The sequence below is a fragment of the Sus scrofa genome, chromosome 3 (assembly GCF_000003025.6).
Source record: "Sus scrofa isolate TJ Tabasco breed Duroc chromosome 3, Sscrofa11.1, whole genome shotgun sequence".
Taxonomy (NCBI): Eukaryota; Metazoa; Chordata; class Mammalia; order Artiodactyla; family Suidae; genus Sus; species Sus scrofa.
In genome coordinates, this window is record NC_010445.4 from 86,179,734 (window position 1) to 86,202,178 (window position 22,445).

The 22,445-nt window shown below is 37.6% G+C and overlaps 1 protein-coding gene across 5 annotated transcripts in view; it reads left to right on the plus strand.

Moving 5' to 3' along the window:
• RTN4 (reticulon 4) overlaps window positions 289-22,445 on the plus strand; it is a 72,105-nt gene continuing 49,948 nt past the window's right edge. For 4 of the 5 annotated variants that reach the window (XM_005662540.3, XM_005662541.3, XM_005662544.1 and 1 more), the window contains exon 1: window positions 289-1,127. In XM_005662540.3, the coding sequence (XP_005662597.1) occupies window positions 554-1,127 (574 nt within the window). In that variant the 5' untranslated portion in view covers window positions 289-553. The other variant, XM_021085559.1, reaches the window with a different exon arrangement.

Consider the following 22,445-nt stretch of genomic DNA (forward strand, 5'->3'; position numbering starts at 1 on the left):
CCCAGTTCTCTAACCACACAAACCTGCCTCCAGCTGTGGGTAAGGCCGAGACCCTCAGCCTCACCCGCATCTACTCTAGGTGGAGGGTAGAGCCCAGTCCCAAACCCCGCCCATCGAACCCACCCCGGCCGGTAAGAGAGAGGAAGTGCAGTAAGACCCACCTACTTTTGTCTTTTTCCTTTTCCGTTGGGCAGGCTGGTTGTCGGTCATCTCTATCGTTTAGATGATTGGCTTGCTCTTCTCGCGCCAGTCCGTGCCTCTCCCTGGCGGGGAGGGTGAGTCACGCTAAAGTGGGCGGAGTGTCGGCTGGCCTGTCTCCTTTGCTCGTCTGGGCGGCGGCGGCAGCGGCAACTGGGGACGGGGCGGGTGGCGCATCACGGGCGCGGAGGCAGGAGGAGCAGTCTCATTGTTCCGGGAGCCGCCGCCACTGCAGGTCCCTCGGCTCGCTGGGCCCTGCCCCTCTTAGTCTCCCCACCCCCCACAACCGCCTGCGGCTCAGAGAAGCGTCTCCCGCGGAGGCAGCAGTTGCAGCATCATCTCTGACCCGCCAGCCATGGAAGACATGGACCAGTCGCCTCTGGTCTCCTCGTCCTCGGACAGCCCGCCCCGGCCTCAGCCCGCGTTCAAGTACCAGTTCGTGAGGGAACCCGAGGACGAAGAGGAAGAGGAGGAGGAGGAGGAAGACGAGGACGAGGACGAGGACCTGGAGGAGCTGGAGGTGCTGGAGAGGAAGCCTGCCGCCGGGCTGTCGGCGGCCCCGGTGCCCACCGCCGCCGCCGCCCCCTCCCCCGCCGGCGCGCCCCTGCTGGACTTTGGTAATGACTTCGTGCCCCCGCCGCCCCGGGGGCCCCTGCCTGCTGCGCCCCTCGCCGCCCGGGAGCAGCAGCCGTCTTGGGACCAGAACCCCACGTCGTTGGAGATGTCCGCGCCCTCCCCACCGTCTGTTGCTACAGCCTCGCCCTCCAACATCACTGAGGACGATGAGCCTCCGGCCCGGCCTCCCCCTCCTCCTCCAGCCGGCGTAAGCCCCCAGGCGGAGCCCGCGTGGACCCCGGCCGCCCCGGCCCCCGCCGCGCCCCCCTCCACGCCGGCCGCGCCCAAGCGCAGAGGCTCCTCAGGCTCAGTGGGTGAGTGCCGCGCCCTCTGCCTCGCACCGCCCCTCGCGCCCCTCCCTCTTTTGTGTGCTGCCCCCAGAGGCTCCGGCCCAGCCTTCCTCTCCGCCCAGAGGGGCTTTGTCTGCAGACCTCGGGGAGAAGGCGGCCCCCCCTGGTGGGAGACGTGGGGAGCAGGGTGGGGCGGCCAAGGAAGCTGGGGCTTGCTCTTTATTGTCCGTGTGCTTTTAGGGAACACGTGCACCCTGTCTGCTCCCGGGTTCTTCTCGCTGGTCCCTATTACACTGCGTCCCGGAAGTTAGGCACCCACCCCTTGCTGGAGCTGGGTGTGTATCGAGGGACGAGGGGTGTGGATTTCTGGGGTTGACTCGGTTCCGGGGTGAGGATGGAAAGAAAGGCCTTGGCGCCCTAATCTTTTGTCTGTCCGTGTGGATGGCTTCTAGGGAGAAGACGCAGTTTTGCTGTTGGGCTTTACCTGAATTCAGCAATGACCCCCCCCTCCTCACCCTTTGCTCGGCTTGGGTGGCCTTTTGCGCTTCTTCCCCTCTCTCCCCCGCTGCGCTGATGCCCAGTGGAAAACGTCCACTTTGACCCAGCTGCAGTGAAGGGAGAGCGCCTCCAGTGGTGTGGCGCGTGGAGGGTTGGGAAGCAGAGTTCTGGCGAAGTCCTGCCACCGCCCAGCTTACCCGGGTTGTGATGTGGCGACTTCCCACCAGCTTAACAGTGCCAGGGAAGTGGGACCTGGGTATCTCGTTACGACGGGGCGCAGTTCTGCCAGGGGTTCTGCTGCAGAGTGAGAGGAATCGCTGTTAGGGTGGAGAGGTTTAGCATCTTAATGCATCGTAATTGAATAGTAGAGAAAAAAAGGAAAAGGCAAAATGGTTGACATTATGAAAGAAGAGAAAACCTGTGGATTCCTTGTCGGGAATAGGCCAGTTGAAATTGTGGCAGATTTACCATGAGACTTAATGAAATGTTCTGAGACATGTTTTTATTTACTAGTTTAGAAATACTATTTTGTAGTAAAAAAGTAATACTCTTTTTGTAGTAAAAGTAATATATTTTAGGTCCGCAAAGACAGATGTGCATAGTGTGCAAATCTTTTCATTCACATGACTACCCGGTTGTAAGTTATTTTTAGGAGCATTGTTTTATTACCCTTTGCATCTTAGCAAATTGTCCATTTCGGAAAAGAAAAAAATGAGATTTGTTCGAGATTGAGAATTCATCTCGTTAGACACGTCATTAACTTATTAACACGTAGCTTGATTTTTCTGAGACATAAAGTGTCCCACTAGTAGTAGGATCTTAATGTAAAAACGGAGCAAGAAGAAAATCAGGTAGTGTAATAGTCTGCTGAGAAATTGTCTTAGCTTTGTAGGATTTTAGAAATGATTCTTTTTTCTAGAAAACAACTATCAGTCTGAGGTCATAGAAGAATTTTTTTTTTTTTTCTTCAGTTCGCTTCTGTTCCGTAGTGGGAAAAACAAGCCAATAGTGATGTTTCTGCATAACATTTTGATATTTACATACCCCAAACCATTACTAAAAACAGTAATCTCTACACTGAAGATAGTAGAATTAAGGAGAAACTCATTTTTTCCTTTTCTGAGTAAAAAACACATTTTAGAGAAACTAAAGTGAAGTAGAAAAATATCAAGTGATAAGAAATTTGCAAATGGAAAATGTTATGATTAATGAAAGCATACTAATTTGTCATCTTGTATTCCTGCATGGAAACAAAAGAGTTCTGTTCTTTGAACCTTGGAGATTCAGGAGGTGACAGCATTCTCTTGGAATTTTGACTTTTGGAATACTAAGTTTGGAAGACAAAGGAGAGAGAATATTACCTGCTCTGTTTTTACATAATTCCCTACTTCTGTATTGATGTTGCTTATTTGGAAACCTTAGTTCCTTTAGAAAATGAAGGAACATCATGCTTTTGATCAGGATATTTAAGTCATTTCACTGAGTCTAATTTTCTTAACAGTTTGTTCATTCATTCAACTGATTGATTACCTATAAAGAGACAGGTACTGTGGTAGGCTATGAGGATATAGCTATAAGTAAGACACATGTGCTCCCTATGGGGGAAGTAGAGAAAATAAGCACATAAATAACTCAGAATAGTGTTAAGTGTATGAGAAAAATTAGAGGATAATAGTGTGGTAAATGATTGATATGTGTGGGAACCTTTTTAGGTAGGGTGGCACTGAGAAGGGCCTTTCTGAGGAGGTGAGATTTGAGTGGCAGAGATAAAGCATTTCCAAGATGCTCCTAGGAGGCAAAAGACCTGAGGCAGGAATGAGCTTTGTATGTTTGAGAATTTAGTAAGACTGCTAGTGAGAAAAACTAGGGGGAGAAAGTGTAACAGAGTGGGGAGATTGACTATACTTAGATCATGCGAGGTCTCTAAGCAGGCCACGGTAAATTTGACTTTTTAAAGTATTGTTTATTTTAGAAATATGTTCCTTAATTATATTGGGATTTTGGAACAAAAATATAGTTTTGAAGATTCAGAAGAACTAAGAGGGCTGATGTGAGTAAAGACAAAGAACGTGAGAAATGTGCAGAGCATGGTTAGACACTTAAGAACAGTCTGACTGGAGGAGGGTTTATGTTACTGGGTATGGTAGATCCCTGACACTTGTATTTAACAATGTTGTTTACCCCATTTTTTTGAAAACTGTGATTTCCATCACTTGGTAGGTTGTAATTTTGCTGTTTGCTCTGGTACTTGAAGCATCCATCCTTATTGCAATGTAGTAAATGAAGTAAGACTGAAGCTTCTTGCCTGCTGACCATTTTTCATGGAGAAACATTGGCTTCAGATGGTTTGGTTAACCTAGGCTTTGAGGATATGGAAGGGAAACCAGATAGCAATTGAATTGAGAGAAGTGCAGACATTCATTAAGGATGACACTGAGTTGATCTCTGGACGTATTCTAAGCCAGTGTTAATTAAGATTGAAAATGTATGGTAGATCTGGATTCTGAAGGGTATTGCATGCAAATTTAAGGAATTAGGGTTTTATTATCGTGCTTTTATCCATGCTCTGCCATTGACAGTTGCCCTTGGTTTTGGCAATTTATGTTATAAAAAAAAAAATGTTTTTGTTATTATTTCCAAAGTAGAAAGTCACTTCATTATTTTTCATCTTTTCCTGAATTTCTGCTTTAGGCATTGGGAAACCATTGAAAATTATTGAGCTGAAACCTGGCATCATAAAAGAAGTGTTAGGGGTTCCTGTCGTGGTGCAGTGGAAGCGAATCTGACTAGGAGCCATGAGGTTACCAGTTCCATCCCTGGCCTCCCTCAGTGGGTTAAGTCTCTGGCATTGCTGTGGCTGTGGCGTAGGCCAGCAGCTGTAGCTCTGATTAGACCCCTAGCCTGGGAAACTCCTCATGCCGCTAGTGTGGCCCTAAAAAGCAATAAAATAAAATAAAATAAAATAAAGTAAAATAAAAGCAGTGTTAGAAAAGCAACGGTATTCAAGATAGGTTGGAAAGAAAAATGGAACTATTTAGAAAGATTTTGCAATAGTTCTGAGAGAGGTGAGTAGAGCCTGAACTAGTTCATTTAGTAGTTTATTCAGTGAAAATTGAATACAGGGAAGAATATAAGAAACTCTAGGAAGCATAATTTCTTTGTCTCTGAATCTTTATATTTAAGAAGAGATTTTATAAAGAATAATTGATAGTACTTGGAAGCCATGGATGTAAAACAATGAAAAGAATGTTGGTGCTTTTTAAATCAATGACAACAAGGAATGGAATTGATGAATTTAGAGATTCTGAATAATTTCTCTTGTTAACCATTTTCAGTTTTCTGACTGAGTATAAAAGTTGGGAGCAAGTGGTATGTTCATTACGGATAAAGTGAATTGCATTTCTCATTGGTTCCTAGGAAGTGCAATGTCAAGTTTACATTTCTTTTTAGTAAGCCTCTTTAGATCTCTTTTAAAATGAAGTGATTGAACTTTTGCTAAATATCTAATTATGTGGAGTAGTAGTATTTAGAAGACAAGCTATTTTATCACTATGTTTCTGTTCACTTGGAAGATTTGCTGTTATAAAACATTTTTTAAAAGGAACATGTTATCTTTTGTCCAGTAATTGGCTCTGTTTTGTGTGTTATTTCATGGTATACTTAAAAGCAATTTATTTGAAACACTGCTGATGCGAAGTCCCAGTTTAAATAGCACTATTTATTTATTTATTTATTTATTTGCTTTTTAGGGCCACATCTGAGGCATATGGAGGTTCCCAGGCTAGGGGTTTAATTGGAGCTACAGCCACAGCAATGCCAGATCCGAGTCGCATCTGTGACCGACACCACAGCTCACGGCAATGCCAAATCCTTAATCCACTGAGCGAGGTCTGGGATCGAACCTGCAATGTCATGGTTCCTAGTTGGATTCGTTTCTGCTGTGCGATGACGGGAACTTCCAATAGCACATTTTATTTATTTATTTATTTATTTTTCTCTTTTTATTTTTTTATTTTCCCACTGTACAGCAAGGGGGTCAGGTTTCCTTACATGTATACATTACAATTACATTTTTCCCCCAGCCTTTCTTCTGTTGCAACATGAGTATCTAGACAAAGTTCTCAATGCTATTCAGCAGGATCTCCTTGCAAATCTATTCTAAGTTGTGTCTGATAAGCCCAAGCTCCCGATCCCTCCCACCCCCTCCCCCTCCCCCTCCCATCAGGCAGCCACAAGTCTCTTCTCCAAGTCCATGATTTTCTTTTCTGAGGAGATGTTCATTTGTGCTGGATATTAGATTCCAGTTATAAGTGATATCATATGGTATTTGTCTTTGTCTTTCTGGCTCATTTCACTCAGTATGAGATTCTCTAGCTCCATCCATGTTGCTGCAAATGGCATTTTGTCATTCTTTTTATGGCTGAGTAGTATTCCATTGTGTATATATACCACCTCTTCCGAATCCAATCATCTGTCGATGGACATTTGGGTTGTTTCCATGTCTTGGCTCCAATAGCACATTTTAAAGGTATTTTGCTAGTCTAGTTTAAAAGTACCAACCACATGGATGATATTTCCTGATTTTTCCCTAGGACCTCTAAGTAGAAGTAAATGTTGTAGATACACTGTTGTTACAGTACATTCTTTGAGACTTTTTGTTCCTGTTTCTAAATATAGACCCTAAAAGGTCTCTCTGGGGGTGTCAGCACCAGGAATGGGAAGTGCAAGAGCAGAACCATAATTCATCAGCAGTATTTAAATGAGTGGGTGTGACCTTTGTGGCTAGTTAATGTAGGACATAGGCATGTGGAGTGGCAAGGCCCAGCTCTACTGATGCTAAGGTCTTCTGAGATGGATGGCATCATCATTCGTTTCAACTCTAAAGGAGGAATTGATAATTTTACAATTTAACTGATAGTTTTTTGTTTCTTGAAACATGACTATTAATTTTTAAGTTGCTTTACTCATGTGTTCCTATAACATTCTAAAAGGACAAAAAGACCAAAAAAAAAAAAATTGTAGGTAAAATTTGTGACTAAATTTGCTTTAAGATAATAGAATTTTAGTATGTGTATGTTGCCTTATCTCTTTTTTTTTGGAGAGATTTTAAAAATTATTTTTACTTTTTGCTATGAAAAATTTCAAACATAAAGACAGAATTTATAAAACCTCATTTAACCATCACTTAGCCCCAACAATCATCCACCCATGGCCAATTCTGCCAGTCCTGCACCCTCATAAGTATTTCATTATGTAGCTTGCAGACCGTTAAATACTCCTTTGCAAAACATAATCATATTATTCATACTCAGATATGAATAATATTTGACAATAATTCATATCAAATATTCAGCCAGTGTTTACATTTTGTTATGCAATGAATGTCATAAATGACTTCTTTGAAACAGTTTTAAAAAAAATCAGATTCTAAATAAGGTCCATCTATTGCAATGGATTGATTTATTGTATAGGTCTCTTAGTCTGCCTGTGAGTTCTTCCTTGCTTGCTTGTAGGTTCTGCTTCTCTGAAATTTATTTGTTGAAGAGGGCTAATATGCTTTTTAAGTTTTAATGTGTTTGTTAAGATATAATTTACATACAATAAAGTGCATGGATCTTAAGTTTCAACAGTTTTATGTTCAGATATAGAACATTTACATCATCTCAGAAAGATCCCTTGGGTCTTTAGTAGTCAATTCATTTCAATTCTGTCCTCCCAACCCCTCAATCCCAAGCAACCACTGTCTGATTTCCTTCACCATAGATTAGTTTTGCCTATTATAGAGCATTATATGAATGGAGTCACATAATATGTACTCTTTTATGCCTGGTTATTTGCATTCAGTATGTTTTTGAGATTTATTAGTGATGTTGCAAGTATCAGTAATTTATTCCTTCTTACTACTGAGTAGTGTCCCATAAGATTACAATTTGTTCATTCATTTGTTGATGAACATTTGGACATAGTTTCTGACTTATAAACAAAAGAATGCTATGCACATCCTTGTATAGTCCTTTCGGTCGACACACGTTTTTCATTTTTCTTGAGTAAAGAGAATAGAATTGAGTGAGAATAACTAACAGAATTGCTGAGTCATGGGATAGGTATATATTTAACTATAAGAAATTGCCAAATTGTTCTTCAAAGTATTTCCACTTCCATCAGCAGTGTATAAAAGTTAGTGGTTTTACAGTCTCACCAACATTTATTATTTTCAGTCTTTTAAATTTTAGCCACTTTGGTTTTAATTTAGGTCTCCCTAACAACTAATGAATTAGAGGATTTCTACATGTCTATTGGTTACCTGTATATTTTCTTTTATGAAATATTTCAGTAATTTGCCCATTCTTACTTTGGGTTGTATGTTTTTTCTGATTTGCATGAGGTTTTCTTTTCTTTCTTTCTTTTTTTTTTTTGTCTTTTTACGGCTACACCTGCAGCATATTTTCCCAGGTTAGGGGTCAAATCAGAGCTGCAGCCACTGGCCTACACCACAGCCACAGCAATGCCAGATCCGAGCCGTGTCTGCGACCTGCACCACAACAGCTCATGGCAATGCCAGATCCTTAACCCACTGAATGAGGCGAGGGATCGAACCCACATGCAGGAGTTTTTTAATACATTCTGGGTAAAAGTCTTTTGTCAGATACGTGGATTGTGAATGTATTTTCTTAATCTATAGCTTGCATATTAATTTCATTGATGGTTCCTTTTGATGATTATAATTTTCTAATTTTGATGAAGTCTTAATTTTTCAGGTTTTCTTTTATGGTTAGCGGTTTCTATGTGCTAAGACATATTTGCCTACTGGTTGTGAAGATATTCTGTTTTCTTTTAGAAGCTTGATAGTTTTAGCCTTTATTTCTAAATCTGTGATCCATCTTAAGTTAATTTTTGCCTATGGAAGAGTTACAGATCTAAATTTATATATATTTTTCCATATAGACACCTAGTTTTCTCAGCAGAATTTTTTTTTTTTTCGAGGAGGTGGAGAATTTGTCTATCTCTAATGAATTGCTTTGATGTCTTTGTCAAAAATCAGTTGACCATATAAATGTGCCTATATATGTACATCTACTTTGTGCTATTGATCTATTCGTCTACCCTTACGCTAATTCCAGACCGTTTTGATGACTATAGCTTTACAGTAAGTCTTAAAATCAAGTAGTATGATTGATTTTTATTCCAATTTTTATCTTTAAAAAAATTATTCATCATTTGTAGGCCCTTTTATATACCTTTTAGAATTGACTTATTCATTTCTACAAAGTGTCTGCTGGGATTTGATTGGGATTGCACTGACACTAGAGATTACTGTGAGGAGAACTGACATTTTAGGTTTTGAGATTTTTACCTTATTACAAGCTAACAAGTTAGCCTTTGTAGTTCATGGATGCTGGTAGTAGACATAGATGCCTGGGCCAGAGACAAAGGGCTTTATTACTCATAACAACGATAATAGCCAGAATGTCACCATTTTCTTGTGCAGGTTTCCTGAGTCCCATTTCCCATAGGGTAACATGGACAGGGGCAAGTGATATTTGTGCTTGCTATGGATTCCTCAAGGAGAGGAGCCTTGAATTTAGAGAAACTGAACCTTCCACTACAAAATAAGCATGTCTGCCTGTTACTTAAGAGGAAGACACTATTTTCATATACAAGGCTGTTTGCTATATAAACATCTTTGAAAAAATAATCAGGAACAAAGACAGTCAATGCCCAGCCTCTGCTGACAAGATATGCAAAAGCACAAGAAACTCAGAGAACTCTATCCTAACACACAGCAATATTAGGTCTTCCTGTCCATGTACGTCTCTCTCCCTCTGATGTTTTAGGTCTTCTTTGAGTTCTCTCAACAGTGTTATATATAGTTGAGTTTAGCAGTTTTGGATCTCTGTTGCTAAATTTATTCCTAAGTATTTTTTTGTTATCGTTGCTTCTATAAATGATATTAACATTTTTTTTGTGTGTGTGGCTGTGCCCATGGCATATGGAAGTTCCTGGGCTAGGGACTGAACCTGCACCACAGCACTTACAATGCTGGATCCTTAACCCACTGAGCCACCAGGGGACTTATTAAAATTTAAAAAATTTTCCATTTGTTGGTTGCTAGTATTTGGAAATATAATGATTTTTGTATATTCTTCTATCTTTCCTGTATCCTTCCTAAATTCACTTATTACTAGTTCTGGTAGGATTTTTAGGTTGTTGTTTTTTTAAACAATTAGAATTTTTCTAACCATATTGTCCTATTATCTGCAAGTTAAGATATTTCTACTTTTTCTTCATCTTTATGCCATAAATGTGGTGAGAAGGCCTGTTGATTCCTTGCTTTTTTTCTGCATCTTGAGGAAATGTGTTTAGTCTTTCACTGTTAAATATGATGTTGACTGCGTATTTTCTCTAGAGGTCTTGACTTTTAGGTTGAGAAAGTTTCCTTTTATTCCCAGTTTGCTGAAAATTTTTATGAAATGGGTGTTGAATTTTATCACATGCCTGTTGGTGTCTATTGAGATGATCATATAACGTTTCTTTTTCATGCTGTTAATATAATACTTTTTGAGAATTGCTGCACTTGAGAGTTCCCTGGTGATCCAGGGGTTAGGATTAGGTACTTTCACCACTGTGGCTTGTGTTCAGTCCCTGGTCTCGGAACTGAGATGAAGGATCTCATCAAGCTGCTGCCTACCTTGGCAAAAAAAAAAAAAAAAAATTGTTGGATTCATTTTGCTCATATTTTATTAATGATTTTTGCATGTATGTGTAGGGGTATTTTTCTGTATTTTTATTTTCCTTTAACACCCTTGTCTGGTTTTTTGTATTAGTGTGTAAATTTGTAAAACATTTGGAAAGTGCTTGCTCTTCCTTTATATAATGAAAGAGTTTGTATAAGCATCCTTAGATGTTTGTAAAATTTAGTAGTGAAACCATCTGGCCTTGGAGTTTTCTTTGTGCAGAAAATTTTAAATTATAGATGTACTTTCTTTAAGTGATAAAGAGGTATTCAGATTTTCTGTTTTTACTTGTGTCAGTTTGGAAACATATACCTTTCAAGGAATTTGACTCTTTAATCTTAATGAGTGGACATCAGGGAATTTGTCCACTCCCCTAAGTTGTCTACTTTATTGGCATAAACTTGTTTATAATATTTTCATATGTTTTTAGGATTTTTAATGAAAGTCTCTCTTTTATTTCCAAACTTGTTTTTCTTGATTATTTTAGGGATTATCATTTCTATTGATCTTTTCACAGAAGCAGCTTTTGGTTTCATTGATTTTTTTTTTTTTTTTTCCCCTCTGCAGTTTATATGTTTTTCATATCATTGGTCTCTGCTGTTATTTTATTTATATTCTGTAACTTATTTGGGTTAATAAACTCGCTCTTCTTTTTTTTTCTTGTTTCCTTGGGTGGAAACTTTAAACTTTGAATTTAGCCTTTTTTTCCTAAAAGCATTTAGAGCTATAAATTTCTCTTTAAACATTGCTTTAGCTGTATTCTGCAGATTTTCATTATCATTTGATTTAAAAATTCTTTAATGGCATTATTTCATTCTTTTTTTATGGCCGAGTAGTATTCCATTGTATATATGTACCATATCTCCTTAATCCCTTCATCTGTCAATAGACATTTATATAGTTTCCATGTCTTGGCTCTTGTGAATAGTGCTGCAATAAACATAGGGGTGCATGTCTCTTTTTGAATTATAGTTTTGTCTAGATACATGCCCAGGAGTGGGATTGCTGGATCTTACAGTAAGTAGTTCTATTTTTAGTTTTCTGAGGAGCCTCCATACTTTTTTCCATAGTGGTTACAGCTCCCTTCTGATAATATTCTTTGATCCATGAGCTATTTAGAATTTACAAACATTTGGGGATTTTCCAGAATTTTTCTGTTTTATTGATCTCAAATTAATTCATGTGCTCAAAGAACATACACTGCATGATTTCAGTCCTTTTAAATTTATTGAAATTTGTTTTATAGATCAGGAAATGGTTTATCTTGGTGAATATTTCATGTGTACTTGAGAAAAATGTGTATTCTGTTGTTGTATTGCTGTGTAAAAATCAGTTCATTGGAGTGTTGTCTAAATCATCTATATCCTTATTTTTTGAGTGTGCGTTTACGTGCATGTGTGTATAGTCTATCACTTAACTGAGAGTTGAGCAGAGTACCCCTTGTGGCTCAGAGGGAATGAACCCAGCTGGTATCCATGAAGATGGAGGTTCTATCCCAGGCCTTGCTCAGTGGGTTAAGGATCTGGTGTTGTGTGGCTGTGGTGTAGGCCGGCACTAGCAGCTCTAATTTGACCTCTAGCCTGGGAACTTTCATATGATGCACCTGTGTCCCTAAAAAAAAAAAGAAAAGAGAGGGTTGAGCTTTACAATTTTTAAATAAAATTTGTAGATTTGTCCTTGTTTCCCTTTAGTTTCTGCTTCACATACTTCCTTTACACTTTTCTCACATACCTTTAGTGTTGTTATATCTATTTAGTGTTATGTCCACTTAGTTCTTTATGATTATCACATGCCCCTCTTTACCACTGGTAATCTCAAAATAATATTCCTTGTCTTTGACTCTACCTTGCTTGACTTTTTTCTTTTCTTTCTTTTCTTTTTTTTTTTTTTTTTTGTCTTTTGTCTTTTTAGGGCCGCTCCCATGGCATATGGATGTTCAAAGGCGAGGGGTCTAATTGGAGCTACAGCTGCTGGCCTACACCACAGCCACAGCAATGCCAGATCTGAGCCACATCTGTGACCTACACCACAGCTTATGGCAACACCAGATCCTTAACCCACTGAGTAAGACCAGGGATGGAACCTGCAACCTCATTTCCATTGCGCCACAATGGGAACTCCTACGTTGCTTGGTTTTAATAGAGTCATCCCAGATTTTGTAGGATAAGTGCTCAGATGACTTTTTTACACTCTTTTACTTTTAACACACTTGTGTTTTTAAAGTATATGTTCTCAGGCCTTAAATGACATATTAGAGCAGATGGACTTAATTGATATTTTATAGAGCATTCCATCTAAAAGCAGCAGGATGTAAATTCTTTTCAAGTGCATATGGAGCATTGTTCAGGATAGATCACAAGCTGAGCCACAAAGCAAGCCTTAGTAAATTAAAAAAATTAAAATCATATCAAGTATCCTTCTTGACCATACCGCTATGAGATTAGAAATCAACTACAAGAAAAAACTACAAAAAACACAAACATATAGAGGCTGAACAATATGCTATTGAACAACTAATAGATCACTGAAGAAATCAAAGAGGAAATTAAAAAAAACTGGAGATAAAACAAAAACATGATAACTCAAAACCTGGGGGTTGCATTAAAAGCAGCTCTAAGAAGGACGTTTATAGCAATACAGACTTATCTCAGGAAACAAACAACAACAACAACAAAATCTCAACCTTATTCAAAGCAGCTAGACAAAGAAGAACAAACAAAACTCAAAGTTAGTATAAGGAAAGTCATAAAGGTCAGAGCAGAAACAAATGAAACAGAGATGAACAAAACAGTAGAAAAGATCAATGATACTAAAAGGTGGTTCTTTGAGAAGATATCATAATTGATAAATTTTAGTCAGACTTATCAAGAAAAAAAAGGAGGGCCCAAATCAATAAAATATGAAATGAAAAAGGAGAAGTTATAACTGACAACACAGAAATGCAAGGGACCATAAGAGACTACTGCATGCAACTGTATGTCAGTAAAATGGACAGCTTGTGGGAAATGGATGCATTCTTCGAAAGGTACAATCTTCAAGACTGAAACAGGAAGGAATAGAATATATGAACAGAGCAATTTAAGTACTGAAATTAAATCTGTAATTTAAAAACTCCCAACAAATCAAAGTTTAGGATCAGATGACTCCACAGGCGAATTCTGTCAAACATTTAGAGAATAGTTGACATCTATCCTTCTGAGACAATTTCAAAAAATCGCAGAGGTAGGAACACTTCCAAGTTCATTCTGTGAGGCTACCATCATCACCTTGATACCAAAACCAGACAAAAAAAAGGAAAGTTACAGGCCAATATTACTGATGAACACAGATGCAAAAATCTTCAACAAAATACTAGCACACTGAATGCTACAATACATTAAAAAAAATCATTCACCGTGATCAAGTGGGATTTATTCCAGGGATGCAAGAATTTTTCAGTATCTGCAAATCAGTCAGTGTGATATATCACATTAACAAATTGTAGAATAAATACCATATGATTATCTCAGTAGATGCAGAAAAAACTTGTGATAAAGTTCAACATCCATTTATGAAAAAACTCTCCAGAAAGTGGGCATAGAGTGGACATGCATGTCTTACAAAATAAAGGCCGTGTATAACAAACCCACAGCTAATAGCATTTAAAAGATCAGGAGCAAGACAAGGATGTCCTCTCTTGTCACTTTCATTCAACATAGATTTGGAAGTCCTAACCACAGCAACCAGAGAAGAAAAATAAAAGGAATCCAAATTGGAAAATAAGATGTAGAACTGTCACTGTTGAAGATGACATGATACTATATACATGGAAAGTCCTAAAGATGCTACCAGAAAACCAATAGAGGTCATCAATGAATTTGGTAAAGTTGCAGGATACAAATTAATGCACAGAAATCTGTTGCACAGATATCCGTTGCACTAACAACAGAAAGTCAGTAAGGGAAATTAGGGAAAAAAATCCCATTTACTATCATATCAAACAGAACAAAATGCCTAGGAATAAACCTATGCAAGGAGGTACATGACCTGTACCATGAAAACTGTAAGACACTGATGAAAGAAATAAAGATGACACAAACAGATGGAAAGATATACCATGTTCTTGGATTGGAAGAATCCATATTGTCATAATGACTATACTGCCCAAGGCAAGCTACACATCCAGTGCAATCCCTATGAAATTACCAATGGTGTTTTTTGCAGAGTTAGAACAAAAATCTTAAAATTTTATAGAAATGCAAAAGACCCTGAATAGCAAAAGCAATCTTGAGAAAGAAAAACAGCAGGAGGAATCAGGCTCCCTGATTTCAGGCTACACCACAAAGCCACAGTAATCAAAACAGTATGGCACTGGTACGAAAACACAGATCAGTGGAACAGGATAGGAAGCCCAGAAATAAACCCATACACCTATGGTCAGTTAATCTATGACGAAAGTAGCAAGAAGATAAAATGGAGAAAAGACAGTCTCCTCAATAACTGGTTTTGGGAAAACTGACAACTACTTGTAAAAGAATGAGAATAGACTATTGTCGTATACCATACAGAAAAATAAACTCAAAATGGATTAAAGACCTAAATGTAAGTCCAGGTACTATGAAACTCCTTGAGGAAAACATAGGCAGAACACTCTTTGACATACATTGCAGCAGTGTATTTTTGGACTCATCTAGAGTAGTGGAAATAAAAATAAACACTAGGACCTAATTAAACTTAAAAAGCTTTTTCACAGCAAGGGAAACTATAAACAAAACAAAAAGACAGTCTACAGAATGAGAGAACATATTTGCAAACAATGTAACTGACAAGGGATTAATCTCCAAAATATATAAGCAGCTCATACTCTCAATATCAAAAAAACAAGTAACTCAATCAAAAATGGGCAAAAGATCTCAATAGATATTTCTTCAAAAAAGGCATATAGATTGCCAAAGGCACATGAAAAGATACTCAACATTGCTAATTATTAGAGAAATGCAAGTCAGAACTACAATGAAGTATTACTTCACACTGGTCAGAATGGCCATCACCAAAAAGTTTATAAATAATAAATGCTGGAGAGGTGTGGAGAAAAAGGAACCCTGTTACATTGGTGGTGGGAATGTAAATTGGTGCAGCCACTATGGAGAACAGTATGGAGGTTTCTTAAAAAACTAAAAAATGGAACTGCCATATTTATAATCCATCAGTCTTATTTCTGAGTGTGTTATCTGGAGAAAAATCATAATTTGAAAAGATACACGCACCCTAATGTTCTTTGGAGCACTACTTAAAATAGCCAAGACATGGAAGTAACCTGACTGTCCATCAACAAGGAATGAATAAAAGAAATGTGGTTTATATATACAGTGGAATATTACTTGCCATAAAAAAATGAAACAATGCCATTTGTAACAACATAGATGGACCTAGAGATTATCATACTAAATGAAGTTAAGTCAGACAGAGAAAGACAAATCTCATATGATATTGCTTATATGTGGAATCTGGGAAAAAAACGATACAAATGAACTTGTTTAGAAATAGAGTCATAGACATAGAAAACAAATTTATGGTTACCAAAGGGGAAGGGGGTGGGGGAGGCATAAATTAGGAGGTTGGGATTAATATATACACACTACTCTATATAAAATAGATAACCAACATGGACTGTATATCACTCAATATTTTATAATTTATAAGGGGAGAGAATCTGCGAAGATTGTGTGTGTGTATACACACACACATACATACACACACAAAAACACAAAAAACCGAATCACTTTGCTTTACACTTGAAACTAACCCAACATCAGTTATACTTCAATTAAAAAAAAATAGGAGAGAAGTGAATCTGCCAAGATAAATGCAGTAGTGTTTTATAAATTAACTCAGCTGTATGTGTGGTTGTTTTTTTTCTTTGAAAGAGTCTAAAATTAAGAGTATTCAGGAGTTCCGACTGTGGTGCAGTGGGTTAACGACTTATCTTTGCCCTTCCAATGCAAAAGTAGCCATAGACAATACATCACATGAACGGACATGACTTTCTTCCAATACAACTTTAGCCCATGAGCCATATTTTGCTGGCTCTTGATCTGTAGAATCTCTTACTTTAGCGTTACAGAAGTCCCACTTTTAAGGTGTGCCCTTTCTGGAATCTCATTTTTATGCTTGGGTGTTCATGAGATTTCTCCATTTTGACATGCCAAAACTTTTAGGTCAAGTCTTCCAGCACAGTCTGACCTTCAGAATATCCAGTTTACGTTCCCACCAACAGTGTAGGAGGGTTCCCTTTTCTCTACACTCTCTCCAGCATTTGCTGTTTGTAGACTTATTAATGATGGCCCTTCTGACTGGTGTGAGGAAGTACCTCATTGTAGTTTTGATTTGCATTTCTCTAATCGTTAGTGATGTTGAGCATCTTTTCATGTACTTGGTGGCCATCTGTGTATCTTTTTTGGAGAAGTGTCTATTAAAGTCTTCTGTCCATTTTTTGATTGTTTGTTTTTTTGTTGTTTAGTTGTATGAATTGTTTGTATATTTTGGAGATTAAACCCTTGTTGGTTGCATCATTTTCTCCAATTCTGTAGGCGGGGTTTTTTTGTTTTGTTTTGTTTTGTTTTGTTTATGGTTTCCTTTGCTGCACAGAAGCTTGTAAATTTTATTAGGTTCCATTTGTTTCTTTTTGTTTCTATTGCCTTGAGAAACTGACATAAAACATTTATACAGTTTATGTCAAAGAGTTTTTGCCTATGTTCTCTACCAGGAGTTTCATGGTGTCATGTCTTAGGTTTAAGTCTTTAAGCCATTTTGAGTTTATTTTTGAGCATGGCGTGAGGGTGTGTTCTAATTTCATTGATTTGCATGCACCTGTCCACTTTCTCTGGAGGTCCTTTTCTTTGAAGTTTTCCTTTGTATGTTACCCTGCCGCACAAATCCCACACAACTCAAAAGCTTCCTCAGCAAGAGGAAGAGTGAAGTATTCTTGGGCTCCTCTTCCATGTGCTATTGACAGAAAGTACCTTTACACAGAAAGCCAGGGCATTCCTCTGGTTTGTGTCCCTCTTCTGAAAAATCATATACCTGTACTGCCTGCAGTACAATGTCTTAGGACAGTTGCCTTACATATTTTGCCTAGTTTCACAGTCATTTATGTTGGAAAATTACTCCCATAGCTGGAAGCAGATATTCTTCTCTATGATTCTAAAACACAATTTATTTTCCGTATTTTATAAATTAGATATCATTTTACTGACCATTTATATTTTTGATTGATAAACAGGTTTTGAAATGAACATGTCAAGGAAAATAGTATAAGAGTATGTGGGCATTGGTGAGGTTGTGATAGCATATGTAATTTTTGAATTGACCAGTAATAAATTCAAAACTAATATGCCATTTTTACTTTTTAAAAAAGTGATTTACCTGAAGAAATCTCTTCGGTGAATGTTAATTTTGAAATGGATTTTTATGTAATAGAAGTAGTTAGCATTCAAAGTTTGTAGCCCTGAAGCAATTAGTCTAAACTTGCATTCTAATTTTAGGTTTAGAAAGGAAAAGAATCTAGTATTAAGGCCAACATGAGGAGTAGTTCATTTGGAAAAAGCTGTTTTGTGAATAGTGCTCATCTTTCATACTGTCATTATAGGTAGTTCAAGTGATACTATTCATTTATTGATGCAAATAAGGAAATAAATGTATACCTGTAGTGATGGAGTTCAATTATAATTTTCTAGCTTTGTCAATAACTAAGCTATGTGAGTTAGTTATTTAATATTCTGAGCTTGCATAACTGGAAATGTGGTAGAAGATAAACAATAAGTTACTTAATAATCTGAGCTTACATAACTGGAAATGTGGTAGAAGATAAAAATAAGTTAAGGATGAATATGTTTTAGAAAGGAAGTTAGGCTGAATATGGTGAGATTGAGCATTACTAGATGTCAACATTTGAATATGCAGGAGGGAGAGGCCTGGATTTGGTTATGAAGAACTTTGGTTAGCATAGCTGACTTGCGAGGAGTTTAGACAGTTAAATTGGGGCCATATGATACAGGGCCTTATGTATCTGACTAAGTGTTTTTGGTGTAATTCAGTGTATAACCAGGAGCTTTTAAATATTTTTGAGCAAAACATATATAAAATTATACTTTTAGAAATAATAATTTGGTAGCTATAGAGGAGAGAATTTTGGCTTCTCTTTTGCCTGTTGTTTAGTGAAAACTGGTTTTGGAATTTTTTTTGCGGGAAATTTGTCATTATGTTTTTACTTAGCGTGGATATAATTAAATCCTTAATATTTAAGTAATATTTAAATAAATATTATTTCTTCTGACTGTTCAAATAACACAAATGAGACTGATGACTAAGGTTTTAATTTCATTCAGTAGTTAGAATTTTGGCATTATGAGTAGACCGTAGAAGGACGGGGAGTTGTTTGCCTTTTTTTGTAAGCCCAATAATGTAAGGGTATATATTAACATATTTCAGTAATTCAGAATGTTGTAGTTTTTACTGAATATAGGATCTCTGATTATGGAATAGTTTATTCACTTGTGAAAGTCAAGATTTTACAGAAAAATCTAAAATCTAATTTTTTTCCAAATAAGAAATAGGTAATTTTAGGTGTTTTAGCCTTAGAATTTGGTAGCTTTTATTATAGGTATAGTGTAGTTACAGGTATAGTTATAGGTATAGGTATAGATTGATCAACATTTTCTTTTAATGTACTTAGTATTATTAGTCATTTTCAAATTCTTACATTTATATAGTAAAGTCTACGAAAGGAAGTGTTGCACAGTGGTTAAAGAAAAGAGCATGAAGTAAAGTCAGCCATACAATGAGACACCAACATCAAATGCTTTCACTGACATGTAGAATCTGAAAAAAGGACAGACTGAACTTCTTTGCAGAACAGATGCTGACTCACAGACATTGAAAAACTTATGGTCTCCTGAGGAGACAGTTTGGGGATTGGGGGGATGTGCCTGGGCTGTGGGATGGAAATCCTGTGAAATCAGATTGTTATGATCAACTACAGATGTGATAAATTCATTTGAGTAATAAAAAAAAAAGAGAGAAAAAAAAGAAAAGAGCATGGATTTGTAAATCTCTCCAGATTCAATCTCAGATCCATTGCTTTTTTGTTTTGTGACTTTAGGGGAATTACTTAGCCTTTTTATGCCTCTTGTTCCTTATATGTGAAATGAAGATAACAATAATAGCTATTTTGCAGCATAGTTTTCAGTATTAAGAGACCATCTGAAATAAAGGTACCTGGCCAGCATTAATGTCTCTGTAAATGTTACTGTGTTGTGCAGTAGAAGCAAGCAGTCAGATATTTTGGATAATTACGGGATATTTGCTGGGTAGCAGTTTATCTTTTTTCAGAAGACCAAACTTACAGGGCTGATAAAGTAAGAAGAATTTACAATTGTGCTTGTACATAAACCCATCTCTCAGATGATAAAACATGTGAACTTGGGAGATAGACCTCTTTAAATCCTGGCTCTCTGGCCTCCTAGATCTCTAACTTGTGGCAAATTGTTTCTTTTTCCTTTCCTCTTCCCCTTCCCTCTCAAAACATTTTGAGGTAGGTACTAATATTCTTATTTTACAAATGAGGAAATTAAGCACGGAAAGGCTAAGTAAATAATAACTTTCTCAGGGTTACACTTTTTTTTTTGTTTTATGTCTTTTTAGGGCTACACCTGGGGCATGTGGAGGTTCCCAGGCCAGGGGTCCAACCAGAGCTAAAGCCACCAGCCTACACCACAGCCACAGCAATGTGGGACACGGGTTGTGAGCCGCGTCTGCGACCTACACCACAGCTCACGGCAACACTGGATCTCCAACCCACTAAGCGAGGCCGGGGATTGAACCCGCATCCTCGTAGATGTTAGTTGGGTTTGTTAACTGCTGAGCTACAACGGAAACTCCCGGGATTACACAGTTATAAGTGATGGATCTGGGATTTGGACAGGCAGTTTGAGTCCATGATTCATGATGGGCCTTAGTAGGAGTCTCTGAGCAACCCTCTTCTTGAAGACCAAATGGTAGTGACCTCTTCTGGATTTTTTTTCTAAGTACCTTTAGAAATGCAGTATTTGTTTTGTGGGTAATTTTGGATTGACTCTCATTTTACAAAATGAAGGTTTTTTTAAAAAAAAAAATTTAGTGAATATTCAAAATACTAATTTATAAACTTTCTCACTTGGCTAAGTTCCAGGAATATAATTTTTACTGTAAAAATGATTCTGGTATTAGATAGGAATAAGGGTTTAGTTTTTTTTAAATAGTTCAAATTTTGGACACAATTTAGATGTAGTTTGTTTTCTCTCTAACAGTAATATGTTTCTAGTTCACTTTCCAAATAGACTGTCTGAATTAGTTGGCTTTTAACTGTATCGTCTAGATTAACCATTTTGTTAAGAAATTGTTACCTTTTATTTAGATGGAGCAGCTGTGTAATTATTTGGTTCTGCTCTTTGGCCCCCAAATTTCAGGGTTTTTTTGTTTTTTTTTTTTCTTTTTTAAGGCCTGCACTTAATATATATGGAAGTTCCCAGGCTAGGGTTTGTTTTTGTTTGTTTGTTTTTTTAGGATTTTTATTTTATTTTTTATTTTATTTATTTTATTACTCAGATGAATTTACACATCTGTAGTTGTATAATGATCATAACAATCCAGTTTCACAGGACAGGCTAGGGGTTGAATTGGGAGCTGCAGCTGCCAGCCTACACCACAGCCACAGCAACGCCACATAATCTCATGGCAATGCTGGATCGTTAACTCACTAAATGGGGCTAGGGATTGAACCTGTAACCTCATGGATACTAGTTGGGTTTGTTACCGCTGAGCCACAGTGGGAACACCCTGAGTTTCAGCTTTATGCAAGATTGTAATTCATTATTTTAGCTGAAAGGGATTTTCAAGTTCTTTCATTTTATAAACAAGAAACTATAATTTAAGATTATATAGCAAGTCATCTTTAAAAAGTATGTGTACATATGTGTACATTTTATAAAACATTTTATAAAATCTCATAAGGCAGTATGTTTTACTGGTTTGGATGAGTAGCCTATCCAACTTGTGTTCTAAGTTATAGGAGACTCCTAAATGGATGTCATGGATTTCCCCTCACCACCTTATCTAAAAACCCTTTAGATAGGACATCATACCTAGTATGAATTTGTCAAAAATTTGTGACATTTTGAATTTAACCTCTCACATTCATCCAGAGGAATACCCTTGGGAGACAAGTCCATGTTCATGATAGCCACATCTCTGATTCTTTTCTATTAATCAGCCTTGTCTAGCTTGTCTTCCAAATAGGAGTGTCCAGATTTATTAGGTCCTCTCCACTAAAGGAATACCTCCTGTCATCTCTCAGGCTTTTTCAAATTGTCTTTAGCTAGAAACCTTTCTCTAGTGTAAAACTGCAGAAGATCGTCAGCTCAAGATCTCCCAACTGTAGGAATAAAATGTCATTGTATAAAGTTAATATACCAAAATATAGCATATTAGTTGGCTTGGGTTGTCATACCAAAATACCATAGACTAGGTGGCTTAACTAACAGAAGTTCATTTTTTACAGTTCTGAAGGCTGGGAAGTCTAAAATCAACCTGCAGGCAGGTTAGGATTCATTCTGAGGCCTCTTTTCTTGGCTTATAGGTACTGCCTTCTTACTGTGTGCTCACATGACCTCTCATATGACCATGGCACCACCCTCATGACCTCATGTATTTCTAATTACCTCCAAAAGACGCCAGTCACAACACATTGGACCTTAGGGCTTCAATGTAATGAATTTGAGGGGAAATAAATATTGTTTTTAGCATATAGTATGGTGGCTAAGAACGTGGGCTCTAGAGTTGAGTTGCCTCAGTCTCACTACTTATATATTGAATTACTTCTCTATCTTTCCACTTGTTTTTTAGAAAAATCTGTTAAATGGGGATATTAACAACAATGCTGTAATAGTATGATGGTAAGGAGTAAAATGAGTTCTCGCATCATGTGAATCACTTAGAATAACAAGCAGAGAATATCCATGATTTTCTGAAAGTGTCCTTCTGAATTGAACATATGCCAATAAAAAAAAAGATTAAACAAAAGTGGTTATTTTAT